The 18,559-nt window shown below is 45.0% G+C and overlaps 1 protein-coding gene across 1 annotated transcript in view; it reads right to left on the bottom strand.

The window, feature by feature from the left end:
- The window catches only part of GALNT18 (polypeptide N-acetylgalactosaminyltransferase 18), a 379,034-nt gene that overhangs the window by 56,836 nt on the left and 303,639 nt on the right, over positions 1 to 18,559 (bottom strand). Inside the window, exon 7 of the mRNA XM_056116106.1 lies at positions 7,477 to 7,662. Within this exon, the coding sequence (XP_055972081.1) occupies positions 7,477 to 7,662 (186 nt within the window). The remainder of the gene's footprint in view (positions 1 to 7,476; positions 7,663 to 18,559) is intronic.

Below are 18,559 nucleotides of genomic sequence, written 5' to 3'. Positions count from 1 at the left end.
TAGAGGGATGGGTACTCAATCATTGTATAACTGAAACCCAAGCACAAAACTTTGTTAGTCTACAACTGTACCTTATGGTGTTTCACTCATAAAAATTAAAAAAATAAATAAATAAAAGATAAAACTTTTGCACAAGAAAAAAAAATCTCTGAGAAAAGTGACCTCAACGGCCATTGCATGTCCCCGATTATGATCAGAGCCATGCTGGGACATCAGACCATAAGGGCTCTCTTACTAGCAAACAGAAGCAGAGTGAAGGAATTAAGGGCACACAAGCATTGGCTCCTGGTGTAGCCAGAGGGTTTGTGTTTCAGATTCCAAAGGTACACTTTCAGCAAGGTTCCATCTTTGTAGCACTTTTGAGGAACTCTTGCATGATTTGTATGCACCCGACTCCTGCCAGCACCTTCCCCATCACCACTGGACTTTTTTCTGCTGCACCCTCACTTCCTCACTCCAAGGAACATGCTTAGCTTGTACGTGTGCCCTCACCCATGAGGCATATGAGCAGTACCCATGTGACCAAGTTGAGCAAATGTTTATCAAGTAGTGGGACAGCAACTGACGGTAAATGTGCTTCTCTCTCTCCTCTCTCTATGCAGGAACTGTTTGGTTAACTCTTTAAATGTCCTAAATGTCCTGCACTTGATTCTTATATTACAAGCTATTTACCTGGACCATGCTTGAAGGATGACAATGGTTTATCCTTTCTGCCTTGCCACAGGGAGCTTAGGTTCATTGGTTTACAGTGCTCCTGGGCACACAGATTCCTCTGTGTTAATTTGTAAACTTTTTCTCTGTGCTCTGCTTCCACAACTCGTCAATCACCTTTATCTCCTAATCAGACTCTTTTAACTTGTAAATATTGCTTTTCTCTTCTCCTTATGTCCTTTTCATAGTTAATTCAGAGCAATATCCTTTTTGTATAGACACAGGAAGACAGTTAATGCTATGCTTTTGTAACTTGGGAATTAATTGACTCTGAATGATATTCACTCCTGGGCATCTGTTCTCTTGACTTAAACCTCAGTTGCCCTTACTTCTTAGCACCCCAAAAAGCAGGGTCCCGACGAGGGACTGGATGGACCCAGGGCAAGCTCTCAGCTACCCTGGCATTGAAATGGGCTAGGCCAAAGCACCATAATACTTAACTATAAGCGAAGAGCATGGTCATGGACAATTTCTGTCATGATCCAAACAATAACTGAATTAGGACCCTTGCTAGAGTTGCAAAAGATTAATCTGGCCTGAGCACTGCAGTGTGAGACCTATAGCGAGATGTCCCTGGGAGAGCCATCCTACAAGCTTAAAGGTATCTCTAACTGTATCCATACAAAATAATATTAAGAAGTAGAATTAAGATGCTAATTAAGATGTTAAAATAAGTTATTGGACTAGTGAAGGAGAAACAACCCTAGGTGGTATTTCAGCTCTTGAGCCTGATCTGCAATTAGGAAGGGCTTTGATATGTTGATGTGCCACCCTACCAGGGTGTGTGGTTGTTTCTGCCAAGGTTGGGAGTTGGTGAGAGACTAGAGAGAGACCAGGCTGTGAGATGGAGCATGGAGAGATGAGTGGAAGAGACAGGAGGAGATGGGAATGAGGGGCAGTGTGAAACTAGAATGGGGAACTTAGTGAGACTAGAACAGGCACGTGTGGAGAATGGAATAAACAACAACTGATCACCAATCAGCCTGGCCCTTGATTCCTCCTTTGTCCACCCTTGGCATCGGCTGTCCCAGGTGGGGAAGTGGCGCAAGACCACTGAATGCAGGTGGCAAGAGAGTGAGCCGCGGGGCTTCCTAGCCACCTGGAGATTACACACATGCCTCCCTGCACCCTTCATGCTATTTTTGTCTTTATATGGGGACAAGTTAACATTGTGCCTCAGCTTTTGTTTTCAGGCCCAGGGATAAGAGAGGCAGCACTGCTTGGGGCCTCCTGGGCCCAACCCAGCTGTCCTGGGGGAGTGGGTCTGTGATTAAGGGATGGGATTTTGGGTCCTTCATATATAAGGCAAAGGCTCTCCACTTGAGGTCTCTCCCAGGGTCCCTGTCCCTTGTCTCCTCTTGGGTTGGAGGCACTAGAAGAACCTGTTTCAGTAAGATAATCTTGCTTTTCTCAAAGTTTTGGTTTCTGAGGGGGAAACTTCCTGCTCTCAGAACTAAACAGAAGCCAACTTCCAGGGGAGCTACTTGAGGCGAGACAGCTGCTATCCCCAGAGCTGGTCTCAGTTTCAACTTCGAGGAAACTCAAGAGCCAGAGCTTTGCTCAGCTTGTTCCTCAGTATCATCTTCCTTTCCTCATCTCCTTTTCAATGTGACATTTGCCATGCTATATTTACAGTTTGACATGTCCGTCCTCTGTCCTTACTGCAAATTGTATCATACTCTTTTACAGAGGAGAGGGAGGGGTTGAGAAGCAAACAAACTTCAAAAAAGAACAACAACAAAAAGTGCTCACGAGGTCCTTATTACTAGAAGACAGTGCATGAATCTCCCTCTCTGCCAACGTTTAACAAGTGCATTCAACAGTATCTTGCTTCCAGTATGTGTCCACTCACAGCCTCTGCAACGTGACCTTTTTTGGAAGGTGGGTCTTTATAGATATAACTAGAGATCTTGAGCTGACATCCTTCTGGATTTGGGTGAAACTGAATTCCATGACTGGCATCTTTACAAGGAAAAGGAAGGCAGGCCTTGGTGCAAAGGAACAGAGCAGAGGGTCTGTGAAGACAGAGGCACAACAGGAAGAATGCATCCCAGAGCCAAGAGTCTAGGAGTCTCTGGAATCTGAATGTCGTCAGATAGGATTTTCTCAGAAGTCTTTGGAAGTGGCTGGGTCCTGCCAACATCTTGGTTTGAGACTTCCTCCAAAAGTGAGAGAAAACACCTTGTTCTTTTAAGCCACCTGGTTTGTGATCATTTGTTTGGGCAACCTCAGGAAACAAGTTCTGTCAGCTACACACAGCACTTCCCAGTGCTCCTGCCTCACACAGGATGTTTGAAGTCAAAGCAAATAAAGAATGACTGTATAAGCAGCCTGGTGGGCCATCCCTGGGATTCAGCCTCTCACTGGGCATGAGAAAGTAGGAGCAGGTTTACACTCTGTTTAAGAAAATATTGATGCGTTTCTGCAGAAGGACTTTCTGTTTGTTGATAAGCACATTGATTTTTCAATTAATGTAGAAAAACTACAAGCTCTGGAGGCTCCTACAGCCTTCCACAAGTTTGGGACTGACCCTGGTAAGAAATAAATTCAGCACACAGTCCCTTGAAGACTCAGAGAAGGTAGCAATCGGGGTCTGGTTGCCTACCCAGGGCATTTGAAAGCTGATGCAGGAAGGCTAAAGGCATAAACAACAGCACCAACAAGAGTTAACCCTTCTATTTGCTAAGCATAAACCCAAATCTTGACCTCTATTAATTTACTTAATTCTCAAGGCCGCCTTTGGGCAGGGTGGAAGAGTTTCAGCTCTTCATCTGCAGCTGGGATGCTGCAGACAAAAGGCTGAGACAAATAACAGATGGGCAGATGGCTCAGCCACCACATCTGAAAATGTGGGGGAAAACTCCTGAGGAAACACATGGGAAGCAGCAGCCTCTACTCTTACTCTTGCTTCTCGTTCAGCTGCTCTTTACTAATATCTACTATTTAACAGGCACTGATCAAGCACAAGAAGTAAGTCACAGGTATGGCCTGAAAGGGGAGTCTGGAAGATCCAGATCAGTTAACAGACTCCAGACAGGGTGGGAGGCTTGGAGGGAAGTGGAAATGTCGAGAGAGAACAGTGGAGGGGCCTTTTATCTATTGTGCAGCATGGGGAAGTTGGTGAGGAAGAAATGGTAAGCAGTCAAAGAGGGATTCCTGGATCAGGTGATGCTAATGATAACTTTGGGAAGATGAGCAGAATGAGCTAAACTGGAGTTACCCAAACCTGACCACCCAGCCAGCACCACTGCACCTGTTTGTTAGAATCTCTGAGGATGAGACCCAGAATCAGTATGAAAATAAAACTCATTAAATGATTCTGATGTAACAGATCTGAAGATAAGCTCGTAGGAGCATCTCGCCTAGGGATTACATGCACTACAGCAGACTCATTGGTTAATAAGCATCAGACCATGTTCCTGCTTGTGCGAAGCATGGTGACAAATATGAATAACAATCAGTCCTCAGGGAGCCCATGGTCTAGCGCAGTGGTTCTCAGCCCTGCATGGACATTAGAATCCTTGAAGAACTTTAAAAAAAAATGGATCCTTGGTCCCCTGCCAACACAATTAAGTCATAATCTCTAGGGCTGGAGCCCAAGTGATTTTAAAATTCAGCCAGATTTCAGAGCTCCTGGTCTAATGAGTGCATGTGTGTGTGTGCGTGTGCATGTGTCTGTGTGTGTGTGTGAGAGAGAGAGAGAGAGAGAGAGAGATTGACAGAGAGATAGACACAGGTTTTTATAGAACACAACACTCTTCCACAAAGTGGTTAAGCAGTGACAGAGACATGCAAAAGGGACATATGCCCAGCTGGGTCACTAGAGCTGAGTTTAAACAGATAGGGAGAAAGTGGCATGGGTGGAAGCTAAGGATGAGGTAGAGAGTAGAGGATTTGAAACATGACTGAACAAACATGGAAGAAAACTACAGGATGCTGTGGCAGTTCCCACTGATGTTCAGTGGACACAGTCCCCAAACCAGGATTGGCAGGAGGTGGATCTGGAAGGTGGGCAGAGGGAATCTTGAGATCTATGACAAACCAGTCTTTATTTTTGATCCGGGGCAGAGTAAAGAGTCATGTAATGATTTCTAAAGAGGGCACTGCCATGGTAGCCAAATTTCAAGGTAACTAAGTAGCATGGAGGAAAGATTTGGGGGGATTAAGACTTGAGTCAGGGAAACCAGCCCTCGCCTGAGGCTTAAAGTAAGCCATGAGTGAACATTGACTGGAAAGGGGAGGGTTATGACCTGGGAGAGGAGAATGAGAACGAGTGAGGAGAGTCCAGGAGAATGTGTAGTTCACACTCACATGTCCCGGCAGAAGGTAATATCAAGGACTGAGGAGGAGAATAAGAGCAGAAATAGATTGGAGGGGGTGGGAAAGGGCTTAGTTTTGACTAGACTGGGGAATCAGCCTGCAGAGAAATTGTGTAGCTGGCAATGCACAGAGAGTAGTGCGAAACTATGTGGATGAATACTACAGGTGTTAATCAGGAAGCCATCAGCATAACAATGGTCCCAGAAACTAAGATAATATAGGCCCTGCCTGGGAGAAGGCCTATAACAAGAGCACAGGCCAGGGAGGAGATGTTGGAACACAGGTGCATTGAGAGTGGAAGGTAAAGGAGCCTGCTAGGTGGAGGCTGGACTATGAGTCACCAGAGAAACAGTAGTCTCTTCTGGGGTGCAGCATTATGGAGCCAGAGATCAGTGACCAGGAAGAGGTGGGATCCTGTAGGTAAGGCCGTTGGTTAATGCCCATTGAATTAGGATGTAAGAGGCCAAAGATGACTTTGTCCAAAGTATATTCCACAGTACTTGAAGGTGTTTTGAGAAGCAAATTCAGGGGTAATAATGTTGATTCTTCAGAAGTAGGCTAAGAGGTAGAAGAGGAGTTTGAACACAGAGAAAATGGGTTAGATCAAGAGATGATCCTTCTCCAATCCAGCTCTCATTGTGGAAGCACCATTGGCCACACTCTGGCCTCCTGCCCACTTGAACTAGAGACAGGCACTGCTTCATCATTTTCCAGTTACCTGTGCTCAGTTTTCTCCTGTTCATTTGGGTTTGCCATCCATTTCAATGTTTGGCAGCTTCAATGTGCAGCTCCGAGCTGCAGAGAGAGATGGGGGAGCAGACACAGGATGGCGATAGTCTTTGAGCTGAGCCTGGGGATCTCCATGCTGCACCCCAAGCTCCTGTGGAATTTCCATTTTGCTATCACAGGACACCCACGGTGGATCTCAGCATCCTTCCCAGAACACTGTGATCCACCGCCCACACTGCAGATGGGTCCAGAAGGCACCGCCGTTTCCCTAGAAACACTCCCACTGTCAGGGGCATAATCGGGGTTGGTTCAGTAAGTTTGGCCACACTCTGACGCACATTCATACACTTGGGCACCTCATGCTTCTGCCCAAATGCCAAAACCACTGTGATTTGTGAGACTAAACCCCTAATCCCAATTCCCTCCCCAAGAGTGGTGTTACTGGGAGGGTGGGAACCCCTGGAAGCTCCTGCCCACAGCTTGTCTTCTTTCTCACTCCATTAGCGTTAGTACTTTAGCTCGGTGGAGCGATCTGGAAGCAGTCTCAGTATGGAAATTTGACACCCTGATCAATTTTCCCTATTAGGAAGACAGAGTTGAGGCTTTCTAAAAGGAGTCCCAAGGGGGAAGCCATGGCCTTGGGAGGAAAGCAAGAGGTCATGTGATCAATGGCTCGGTTTCAGATATTGCAACCTAAGCAGTAATCACCTGACCCACAGGCTGGGAAGCAGGTTGAGATCTCATGGCTCATGTCTATTAGTTTCTCCCAGGTAGTGGTACAAGGTCACTTCCACATGACAGGCAAGCTGAGCAAAACTACTAAAGAAGCAGTGCTCTTTCTCTGACACTTCTTTTGGTTTTGGTTTGGTAGTGGTAGATATCAAACGTAGGGCCTCATATAGATAAGGCAAGCATTCTACAGTGAGCCACATCCCCAGATCTCTCTGGTATGTCTTAGGTGTCAGTGACTAACAGAAGAGAGGACAGTTGGTAGGTAAGGATGAAGTTCTATAAAGGTTAGAAGAGTTCTAAGTATCCAGAATATTTCCATCTCCTCCTGAGAGTCCCAGTAAAAGTACAATCCATCCTGTCCATCCTATCTGTGTGATTCAAGAAATCCCAAAGGCCTATGAGCATTCCTTATTACTCTGGTCAAAACATCGATGGAGAATTTTGAGCCTGGACTATAGAGAAAGTGAAGCAGAGATTGTGAATCTGGGTCATTACTGCAGTATCTATTATCTAGGGCACTGGATCCTCTAGTGGTGGAGAGACTGAGGTCTAGGAGAGCAAGAAGAAAGTGTGGCATCCCCTGGTTGAACTTCCTCATCTGCACTGAAAACACGAGGGGACCCAGAGGACGAGTTCTCATTCAAGCATAGTACAAAAGGGCAGGGTGGGGAAAGGAGCTGGCTTGGCCCCTGCTGTATGTCCCTTCTCTTCAACATGAACCATTCTCTGCTGTTGAGGCTCCATGCTGGCACACCTAACAAGACTATGAGTCATGAGAAAAGTCTTCAGTTTTAGTTTTCATCAAAAATTTAGAAAAATGGAGGCATCCTCTCGGACCCTGGGACAAAAGCACACCTGAGCCTCTTCCTCTTCACCCCCAACGCTCCTCCGCTGGTCTTCTTCCCCACCCAGGAAAAGAAAATGTTTGATTTTTCTCACCACCCACCTTCCCAAAACCCCCTCCCCCTGAGAACATACTCCTACCTCTTGGGGTATGTTCCACGCCATGTAAACATGGCTTTTAAATTCATCCATCCAGACTTCTGCCACTCTGAGCGCATTCCTGCGGACATGGGCCGTGAGGTCTTCAGTGTAGGGCTTGTGGGCCCGCTCAATGTGTGCAATCCTCGAACAGGGCAGAACCTCCACGCTGCCGCCACACTGCCACACCTGCAGAAGACACAGAGCCCCTTGTCAGGTCCAGATCCCTGTCTGCAACTCAAGGAAAGCCCTGATGAATCCTGCCATCCACACCTTGTCTCTCCAGACCCCTGTTAGTAAGGAGAGGAGGGCTGTGCCCTGTTACTACTCTAGGGGATTACTGAGTTCATAATTTGTGCCTTATATTTATTGCTGTGTTTTTCATTTATTCACCTTACCACTCTCCAATACTGGACATCATTGGACATTTCTGAAGAAGAGAAGGGACATCATATAACCTAGTGTTTCCCAACATGGGTTATTTTGCTCCTTGGGAACTGTGGAACAATCTAGGGGATGGTAATAATTTTGGGTGCAACTGGGGGAAGTTTTGTATTTCATGGCTGAAAGAAGGTATATTTACACATGGCACTTATGAAAAAGGATGTGATAAGTAAAATAATTTTAGAAACCTCCTGTGTAAAAAAAAAAATACCAAAAGTAAATTAAAAAAAAAACTGTGTCTTCCTTGACCTTGGAGAAGTTAGCAAAAGGTTTGCTAATAGTCTTGTCTTGACAAGGACGACCAGACAGAATTCCAACAGAAATGTCACCTTCATCATGAAATTTACATACAAGTGGTACAATATGGAAAGTATCATGCTAAGCGAAATGAGTCAGAAAGAGAGGGATAGACATAGAAAGATTGCATTCATCTGGGGGATATAAAGTAACAAAGTATGAGATTAATACCCAAGAATAGCTGAGATCAGCACCAGGAGGATTACTCCATAACTTAGAGGCCAGCCGGGTATCCTAGAGGAAAGGGCTATTCAGATAGAGAAGGGAGCACCAAATAAAGGATGTTTGGAGGATCCTCCCAGGAGGGGAGATGCATGTCGAAAGTAGACTATGGACTGAACATGTTTGCCACTCAATGCCTCTTTTGCAGACCACAACACCCAAAAGGAGAGAGAGAACACAGGGGATTGCCCTGCCACAGAGACGGGGGGATGGGGGGATGGGGGTGGGAGGGATATTATCCATGGTGGTGGAAAATGGGCACTGGTGGAGGGATGGGTATCTGATCATTGTATAATTGAAACCAAAGCACAAAAAATTGTAAATCTACAACTTTAAAAAAAATAAAATAAAATAAAGGGTAAAAAAAAAAAAAAAGAAATACAAAAAAAGAAATGTCACCTTCAAATAGACCACTTGGGCCCGCATTGAATGACTGACGACCACGGGGTCAGAGACAGGGAACTTGCTCAGTTTTTTCTAGGTCCCAGTTCTGATAGAATATAAGGGCACTGCAAAGAAGAGAAGATATTAAACTTCTCACAGACCTTGCTGAGCAGGAACTGAAAATGGACTAAAATCCATTTTGGAAACATGAGGACTTTCTTTATCCCTCTTTGGAGCAGAGGGCCAGAGCACAGAGGGCCAGTGTCTTCTAGCTACTCTGAACTTGAAATGTTCTGGTATATGCTCATCATTTTGTGCTCCTAAGCTTTGCCTGTTCTGTTTGTAATTTTAGAATGTCGTCCCCATTCTTTCCTCAGCTGCAAAAAGATCTTTGAAAACCTTGACCACGTGGCTCTCATGTTATAGACTCTTTGCTAAATTCTGGAGGCAGAACCAGTGATTCCTCTGTTGTTCCTACTAGCTCTTGTTATCATACTAACATGCTCATAGCCAAGCTCCCTCCAAAGTATCATTTATTTCTGTGCTGACCTCTAATAAATGCATGGTATATAGATACTTAACATATATATATATATACATATATATGAGTAAGCAAGCATGTGTTTATACTTAATAATGCAAACATAATCTGAAATGATCATGGCTGACAAAGGAGGAATCTGAGGAAGCAATCAGGCTCTTTGGGGGAACAGGTTATGTGTCAGGTACTATCAATTTGATAGTATTGCCATGATGATGTTCATGCATAGAACATGTATCCATTAGCAACCATAGTTCTTGGTCCAAGATAAAGTCAGTTTTGGCTTTAGTTTAGTTCCCTGATCCCTGTTTGAGTTAGGATGAAAGAACCTTCTCTTCTACTTGTTTCAGTAAAGTTGGGCTCCATTGGCCTAGGGATGGAAGGCAGTTGATTCATTTACCACTTCCCAAGCTTGTATTGCAAGTAGTTTATTATTCAGGGCTAATGGAAAGCAAGTAAGCACTCCCAGAACATCTACGATGGACAGGTACTGTCCAGAGGAGGGGCGAATGGTGGTTATAAGCAAAAAAAGTGTTGAATCAAATGACTGCAATACCAATCCCCATGTTGTCTTTTATTGGCTAAGTGACATGGGTAAGCAACTTCATCTCATGATTCCACATTTTCCTCATTTCAGATGGAGATCTTAATAGTACCTATTTCATGAGACTGTTGAGAACATTTGTATGCTTAGATGCAAAATGCTTAGTGAAATGCCTGTTACCAAAAACCTTTAATCAGTCTCAGCTCTTGCTATTGAAACTGCATAATCTTCAGAATAACCTCTGACCTGAGGTCGCTATTACTGTGCCCGGTAGAGCACATGATGAGATTGAGACTGAAAACTGTCCCCTGCCCCAGACCACATGGTTGCCACTGAGACCAAGAATCTGTCTGACTGAATGAAGAACCTAAGATGCCCAGTGGCTTCACTTGGGAAGTAGATCCCACACTCAGGGTAGCCTGGCATCCATCGCAGTCCCCCGGGCTGTGCACCTTCATTTTCATGACCTATACATTCTGGGGACCCTGCTGATTTCCAATTCACTCAGCTCAGATTTTCAATGAAAGTCTGTGAATGTGTTATTGACAGAACAAAGAGTCTGGGTAATTATTCTTTTGGCAACTGGAATGGAGGCTATTACTTGACATATTTCAGCAACACAACACAGAACATGATTCTAACAAAGCTCTTTTATTTCTAGACCTGTTTCTCAAAAATTGTATTCCATTTCACCTTAGAGTGGGTGCATCTGCAGTGCCTCAAGGAAGGGGGTGGCAGCACCTCCCCCTGCCCTGTTCTTAAAAAGCCGATAAAGACCTGCTGAGCACTGGCAACTGGGTCACATCCCCCACCCCAAAACCCAATCCCAGTGCAGTTGCTGCCATTTTCACTTTCCTGCATGTCTTCTGGTACACAAGATGTTTCAGCCTCATGATTTTATTTTTAACAGGGGGAGATTTCCAAGCAAAGCTCAGGGAAACTGGAGACCACTCCCAGTGATTCTAGGTCAACCAGCTGTTAGTTTATTGCTAGTGCCCACCCAAGGGTGCTGTGCTGCTGAGGCCTGGGATGATCCAGGGACGATCCAGGCCACCTCTACAATGCTCAGGCTTAAGTGCTCCATCCAGTGATCCAGTGAAGTGATCAGACAGGAATTGGGGATATGCAAGGTACTCAAAACTGTCCCTGGGCCCTCACATGAAGATTTTGAACTTCCTCCCATCGCCCAGGCTGTATTCCTCTCTGGGCTTCTGCACTTGCAATCAAAGCCCTCACTACCCTGATTTACTGGGAACTGGATTCACGTGCTCCATTTCTGCTACTGGGTTATGGGTCACTAGGACTTCTCCCCAGCCTCAATTTTTCCCGGTAGTAAGAGGGCAGTCATGCAGACTTGTGCCTTAATGTTGTTCCTGCCTGATAGTGAGCGCCAATGGGCTGGCCATCCAGAGATGGGGAATGAACCACCAAGCCACATCTGGACCCAGTGATGAGGTGTTGGTGCAACAGCCATCTAGGGAACTTGATTCTTGTCTTTGAAAGGAACATGGACATGTGACTGCATGGTTGTGGATTGGGAGTTGGGGGACACAGCATGAAAGATGAAGCCCTCAATCAGTGCCTCTTATTCTTTGGTAATTGCCTTTATAATTGCTGCTATTGGCGTCTCTGTACCTACACCTTCAGGGAACAAGAGAACAGAGGGCTTGTGGGCTTGGCTGAAGCCCAGCAGACAATGAACAGGCTACCTGCCAGCATGGTGCACACCAGGTCCATCCTTTTACTAACCCCAAGGTCATCTCCACTTTCCTCACTCTCTTCTCCTGTGGAAATGCTCATCAATGAGAAGAGTGACTGTGTCGGCTCTGGATACAGCCTTTGGTTCTTGGCAGCTCTGCATGTGGGAGGGAACGTGTGGCTTTAAATTTTGTAGCTCACACCTTCTAGACTCTATCCAGTGACACTGAAATAAATAAGAGGGAATCAGTGGTCTTAGATTCGGGGTGACAATGCCTCTGCTGACCCATGACTGGACATGAACAGGTTCTCCAAAATCATCACCACAGCTGAACTCAGAGAACCATCTCCTCATGGACGGTAGACAAAGTCTAGAAGAAGTGATCACAGGTGTCTGGAACAATAGAGGATGAGGTCACATCCAAAAACTTCCCTAGGGACTTGGCAGGGTAGGGGTTGAGAAGGTCTGCAAAGATAGCAGTCATGTAGGAATCCTTGGCACTAGACATTTAACATACATGGTAAGTTATTTGAATGAGTTCAGCAACTCAAGAGTTGTGGGCATTCACTAACTCTAGAGGATGGTTGTAACTTTCTCAGCTGGATCCTTTAATAAAGGCTATAAACATAAAATGTTGCCAGATTTTATAGTACACATTGACTTACTTCAAACCCAAGTGGTTTTCCAGGCAATTCCTGGTATGTAAGTGCTCACCACTACAACCAAAGACAATTTCATTGGTTGCAGAACCTAAATTAACATTGTGAAACCTGGGAAATCCTCAGATGAGCTTGGGCAATAGCAGGTGCTTTGTTTTGGGGGCTGTGCAGACAAAGTCCCAAGCTTGCCGATAGATTCTTGCAGACACCCATCGAAGGCAACTGTACCTCTCCCAGGTGTGAACAAGAACCTAGAGCTATTGCCCAGGGTGGAGGAATGCCCCACTCACCATCAGACTTTTCCTGAGATCCCTAATCTCGTTACTGTTTCTACAGAAGTTTGAAACACCTTTCTCGTAAACTGTAGTAAAGTAGGCACTGGAGGAGGGGGTGGTGTCTTGGAAGGGGGTTGAATTCTGCCTTAATTTCATGTTACTCTTCTAAGTTTCGGTGGTGCAGGGGAATTCCTTTCTGATGCTTCAGGGGACATCTGGAGGTGGTGGTTGGGATATGTGATGTTTATTCTAATATGGGATTGCGCGCGCGTGCGCGCGCGCGCACACACACACACACACACACACAGACAAAACATGTGCTTGACCACTTGAGTCCCATCCAAAGGCCCTGAACATTAACTTACGTATGTCAGTTGCCTTTTATTAGGGAAAATGAAACCCTGGCAGCTCACAGTGGTGATGGCTAAAAAGAAAACTCCTCACAGCCCCTCGGAAAATACAGGCATGAGGGGGTTCCTACAATAGACAGGCGCCTTTCCTGTCCTAGAACTGACCAGGATCAGAGAAGAGGCTTTCTGTGCTAGGTTTGCCACCTAGGTGAACAAGGCTTTCTTTTCTCAGCCTCAGTTTTCCTTAATGGCCAGAGATGCTGGATTCAATGAACTCTTATATGCCTTCCTGTTTCACATTCTGTGATTCTACATGCCTTGTCTCCAATAATGACTGTATTTCAGACACAACCAGAGAGTTCTAAGTTGGGACTTCTAAAATAGAAACCCACTGGTAGCAAACCAGCAGGACACGTGACTGAGACTGGTGCTTACTCTGTAGTCTCTGGAAGAATAGCAGGCGAGTGAACCCTCCTGCTTGAAGTACATTTGCTTTCTGAAGCACTGTGTGGAGAAGGATTCCAAAGGGGTCTCCAGGTACCATGAAATGTATTTTCCCTCTGACTGATAAAGTTTACTTTAAGTAAAGGATTGGGGGTGGAGGGTGTTCTGAAACTTCATTCTTATACTTCACAGACATGTTCCTCTGGATAAGACCTCACACCCTTTTCAATCTTTATCTCCTTATGACTTTTAATGAGCTCTCCATTCTTGGCAAAAACATTCTGCCTGTTCCCTTAGCCCAGAAAAACTTTTTCCTGTTCTGCCTCCATCCAAAGCCAACCTGGCCCAGTTCCATGAAACTCATGATTTGTACCACTCATGGGGTCCTGATTTCTTGGCTCCAGTGGTTCATTATCTTTTTATACGTAGCTGTCTCGTCTAACTTGGCTGTGAGATGCTGAGACAAGACTAGGAAGTCACCCCAGGCAGGCTGGGGGAAGAAGCTGAGGCGGATGGAAGCCAAAGGCTGAAGACAGAGGCCGGCTGGCACTGGACCAGTCCCAGGCCTGCAAAGAGACTGTGGGGTCAAGAATTCCAGCAACACGCCCACCCAGTCAGAGTGTTGCTTTTCTCTTGGGGCATATGGGGGGGGGGGGAGGGAAGGGGGTTCATTTTGTGCCTTAGGCAACTCATTCATTTCACCCTAGAACTGAGCTTTGGGGATATAAAAAAGGAAGAAGAGGTCAAATCTGGGCCAGGCAAAAACAAAAGCCAGAGTTAAAGGCAAGAAGGAGAAGATGAGTAGGATAGGGACTATGTGATGGGGCAATCAAACACCCTCCCAAACTCTTGTCTCCCACCCCAGCAAACTTACCCTCCACACAGCACCTTCCTTAACCCTACTGAGGAGGCCTGTGAGAGCCAGTCACCCCTATTTGGTGCATTTCCACTGCTGACTGTCTGATTATCCAGTGACAACTACTGTTACTATTCTTAGGGTATATGGGCTTCCTGGATTTTCCTCCATGTTACTGATGCAAAGGGGAGGCTGCTTCTAATTAGGGGAGATCTGACTCTGGGCCCTGCCTTTACTAAATTTATGTATTATTTCACCCTGCAAAGAGAAGTCTGGTCCCAACTGGGGGAAGCCTGCAGATTATATAGTGTCTCATTTCAACATCTTCGTGTAATCAATCTCTCACCTTGTCATGTGTGACCCTATCCCTTCACATTCTCCTCTGCAGTGACATCACTCACCCTGTCATGTGAATCCTGACCCAGCACATTTTCCTTTCTAGTGTCAGTGCAGAACTCTATAAAAGCATGGTTATAACTTTGTGGGATACTCAGTTTGGGGAGGAAACTGCTGAGCTCACCAGTGTCAAATAAATTAGGTCTCTGTGTGCAAGCATGTGTGTGTGTGTGTGTGTGTGTGTGTGTGTGTGTGTGTGTGTGTGTGTGTGTTGGGGCTTACTCCTGGCTCTGAACTCAAGGACTACTCCTGGCTGGCTCAGGGGACCATATGGGTGCTGGAGACTGAACCTAGATCAGTATATGCAAGGCTGGTGCCTTACTTGCTGTACTATCTCTCTGGTTCTAAATTGGGCTTTTTCTTGTTCTTCTAAATGTGTCTTTGTCTCTTCTCTTTGAGGGAAATTCTGCAACATTGTGGTAGTGAAAGGGAGGGGCACCAAGTAGTCTAGTTAATTTAACTTTAAATCTCACCAAAAAGGTAGCCAGTTAAATTGATAATGGAGAGACTTGCAGTGGAAATAGTAAATCATAAAAGAAAAGCTCCCAGTCAGTAGCTATCTCTTTGGTTCCACACGCATGTCTGGAAAGAGGGTAGCCTTTCTTTGCTCCTTCACCTGTGCCAAGATGGGTGGCAAAACAGCAGAGGTTCTCAACCACATGCACCAGCCATGGCCAGAGCACTAAGGAAGCTGCGGGAACAGGAAGCACTGAGTTCTGTACCTAGGGAGATCTAAGACCAGACTATAGAGCAGCAGTCTCCAGCAAAGGCACACAGACCTAGAAGTCATACTTTGGACAGAGAGCGACACAGGGACAAGATCAGATCAACATACACGAGAGGAGTGTAGATGGTTCAAAGACCAGGACATCCTAATTGGGCATAAAGGTACATGAAGAGTGAAGTCATTCACTGGTAAAGAGAGTGACCTGGACATCAGGGAGGGACCTAGACCCCCCTACTTAAACTATACAATAAACTAACTTCATAAACATCTGGAGTTTTGTATGCAAAATTTTCATATAACCCAAGGATCAATGAGCTCAGAAATAAATCCCAGTTTCCAGCAACACTCAATCCAGTAGTATTACCCCCTTCTGGAGTCCGCCTTCCCCTATTTCTAGATCCACCACAAACATTTACAGTTTTTACCCTGCCCATTGCCACCCACTTTCCCTGGTTACCCTAAACACAGTAAAAAGACCTCTGTTTGCTAAGCATTTGCATACCATGATTCTTCCTCTTACACTGGCACTTAGGTGAGTTGTGCTTGTATGAAATGCTTATTTGAACGTTAAAGGCATTTATAATAAAGGACAGCTGTTTGCCTGCTGCCCACTTAAGTTATAGTACCTGGGCAGTTAAAAAAAAGCTCTGTGTGGGGGCTTGGGTGTCAGGTGTCAGGCACTCATGTAGGACCCCAGTTCTATCCATAGTACCACGTGGCATCCTGAGCAGCTAGGTTTTTAGCCCTGGAGACCTCCTAGTACAGATGATGACCCCTGGAACTTAAGAGCCCAATTCTCAAACCCTAGCACTGAACCCTATGGTACTTAGTTGATTAAATATTGCCCAGACCCTTTCCTAACGTACCCATTACCCTGAATATTGTTTAAATTTCTTTGCCCTTAACCTAAACTATTTATTTCATTCTACCTGTTTTTGAACACTACAAAAGTGGAAGCACTTTGTCTGCATTCTGCATCTAGCTTCTTGCCTCATTTATTTCCATCATCACAGTGTTCCACTGAACAAACTGTAGTGGTTTATGTATGCCTCCTCCTCTTGGTTAGCAGCTGTTTCTCAGTATTATGAACAGTGATCCTTGAAACATTCTCAGACGTGTCTTTTGGTGCCCCAGAGCAGACACATCTCAGAGCTAATACTACAGTGAGAGAGACTTAGGTTAGACTCACATTCAACTTTCCAAAAGAAAGTTGAATATACCAAGTTTCCACCCATTAACCAACATAAAAACAAGGTTCTTCCCATCCTCATCAATATTTCTCACCATCTAACTTCTTCCATTTGTGGTAAGGGGTTCCAAGTGGTATTCAGGAGGCCTCAGGCCCCAGTGGAAATTCTTAGTCAACGAGAACTGGGGCTCAATGCAATAGCTAGAGGATGTGGTACTGTTGAGGTCTTGTGATGCTGTGGATAATGTATCAACCCACCAGTGCTGGAGGCCTCCAGGGCTGCGCCGGGCAATACTTGGGGGACAATGTGGTGCTTGGAATTGATTCAATTGCTATAGTAACTCCAGGCCCCTAAGTCTAATTTTCAACTTTCTGAAGGGCATGAAACTCACTGGTGCTACAGTTTTAAATTGAAATTCCATGACTACAGATGCAATGGACCAGTTTCCCTGTTTGAAGACCTTTGATTCCCTCCTGTGAGAGAAGACCTTACCCACCCTGGCCCACAGCACTTGGTGAATGAGGGCTAAGACTGGGCTGAGGTTCTTTGTGATACTGGAGTACTTGGGAAACTTTCCCAGGCTTCCAAGGACATCCATGACCTTAAAATCTTAGGAAACATTTTTCAAGACTGACAATGCTTATTCTTCCATCATACCCCACAGAAAAAGACTCCCTGGGGATACAATTTTCCAAGTCCACTTCTTACGATAAACACTGGCAATGAGTTATCTGAACAGAATTGCAACTGGGGTGGAAGGGGAGGGGCGGAAAAATGATGCTTTTTTCCTGGAAGGTGTCCCTGAAGGGGTCTGATTGGGGGTCAGCCCTAAAAAGCACTTGCATCAGGCTCCCCGTTTGGAAAGAATGTTTCATAACTATCAGGAGACAGCGGGAAGATTCACCTGGCAGCATTTCAAGAAGAGACCAGCTGTGCTGAAGCATTTCTTGGAGAAAAAGTTAAGAGGCTGTCTTGCAGGGACTTGAGATTTGCTTCAATAGTTGCTGCTCTCCCACAGGAAACTCAGAAGCAAGGAGGGTGCCAAGCTTAGCAAACTCACTCTTTGGGATCAGGTGAGCCAGCTCTTCCTTGGATCCCAGTGCTCACTGACTGCAATATGACTAGGGACATGGGACCTTCTAATGGGAGTTTCAAAGTACTGCTTTGCAAACATGGGCTCACTAAGATCAGAAACAAAATATTACTGGTTCTAACCAAAGAGAGCTCTTTATAGTGTTTTCAAATCTGAGATCAGCCAACAGACTTGATTCATATTGTTCAAATTCAAGATAGATTGAACCCAGGACAGAAAGGAAGCTCACAAGGTTTACCAGGGGGTTAACCTAAAATGAGCTCTCCCTGATACATGGAGTTGATCCTAAATGAAAAAAGCAAATTGATCCTCTACCAGTAGAGGAAATTGCACAAATGAACAAGATATCCTATAAGGAACTAAAGAAGCAACAACTTGTGACTTGGCAATAAATTAGGTTTAAATTAAATATAAATATAAATAATATAAATATAAAAAAGTCCAGCTGGACATGTTAGGTTTGGGGATGTATAGCCAGGAGGAGGGTGGTCTCCAAGAGTAAGGCTTCTCAACAATATATGAGCACTCTGCACAAATCACAATAGTCTTAGTAGTCAGGAGAAAAGATGGAGCAGCTTAGAACAATAAAAACTGATAGAAAATAACAGCTGTCATTTCCTGACCAAGGCAGTAGTATGTCTTCCCTTTGCCCTATCAATAAGCTTCATAATATAGCCAATAGGACCTTGCAGCTCAAAATTGGAGAACTGATACACAAAATCTGTGGCATTCCTATAGGTAAATAATGAACTAGAAGAAAAAGAAATCTGAAAGACTATCCCTTTCAAAATAGTGCCCCCAAACATCAAATATTTAGGAATCCACTTAACAAAAGGGTGAAAGACTTATACAGTGAAGACTTAAATCACTACTAAGAGAAATAGAAGTGGACATCAGGAAATGAAAAGACATTCCCTATTCATGGACTGAAAGAATCAACATTGTCAAAATGACTGTCCACTCAA

The sequence above is a fragment of the Sorex fumeus genome, unplaced genomic scaffold (assembly GCF_029834395.1).
Source record: "Sorex fumeus unplaced genomic scaffold, SorFum_2.1 ptg000030l, whole genome shotgun sequence".
In the NCBI taxonomy this organism is placed as follows: domain Eukaryota; kingdom Metazoa; phylum Chordata; class Mammalia; order Eulipotyphla; family Soricidae; genus Sorex; species Sorex fumeus.
The sequence above is the reverse complement of the archived record's forward strand: the minus strand, read 5'-3'. Positions and strand labels throughout refer to the sequence as shown.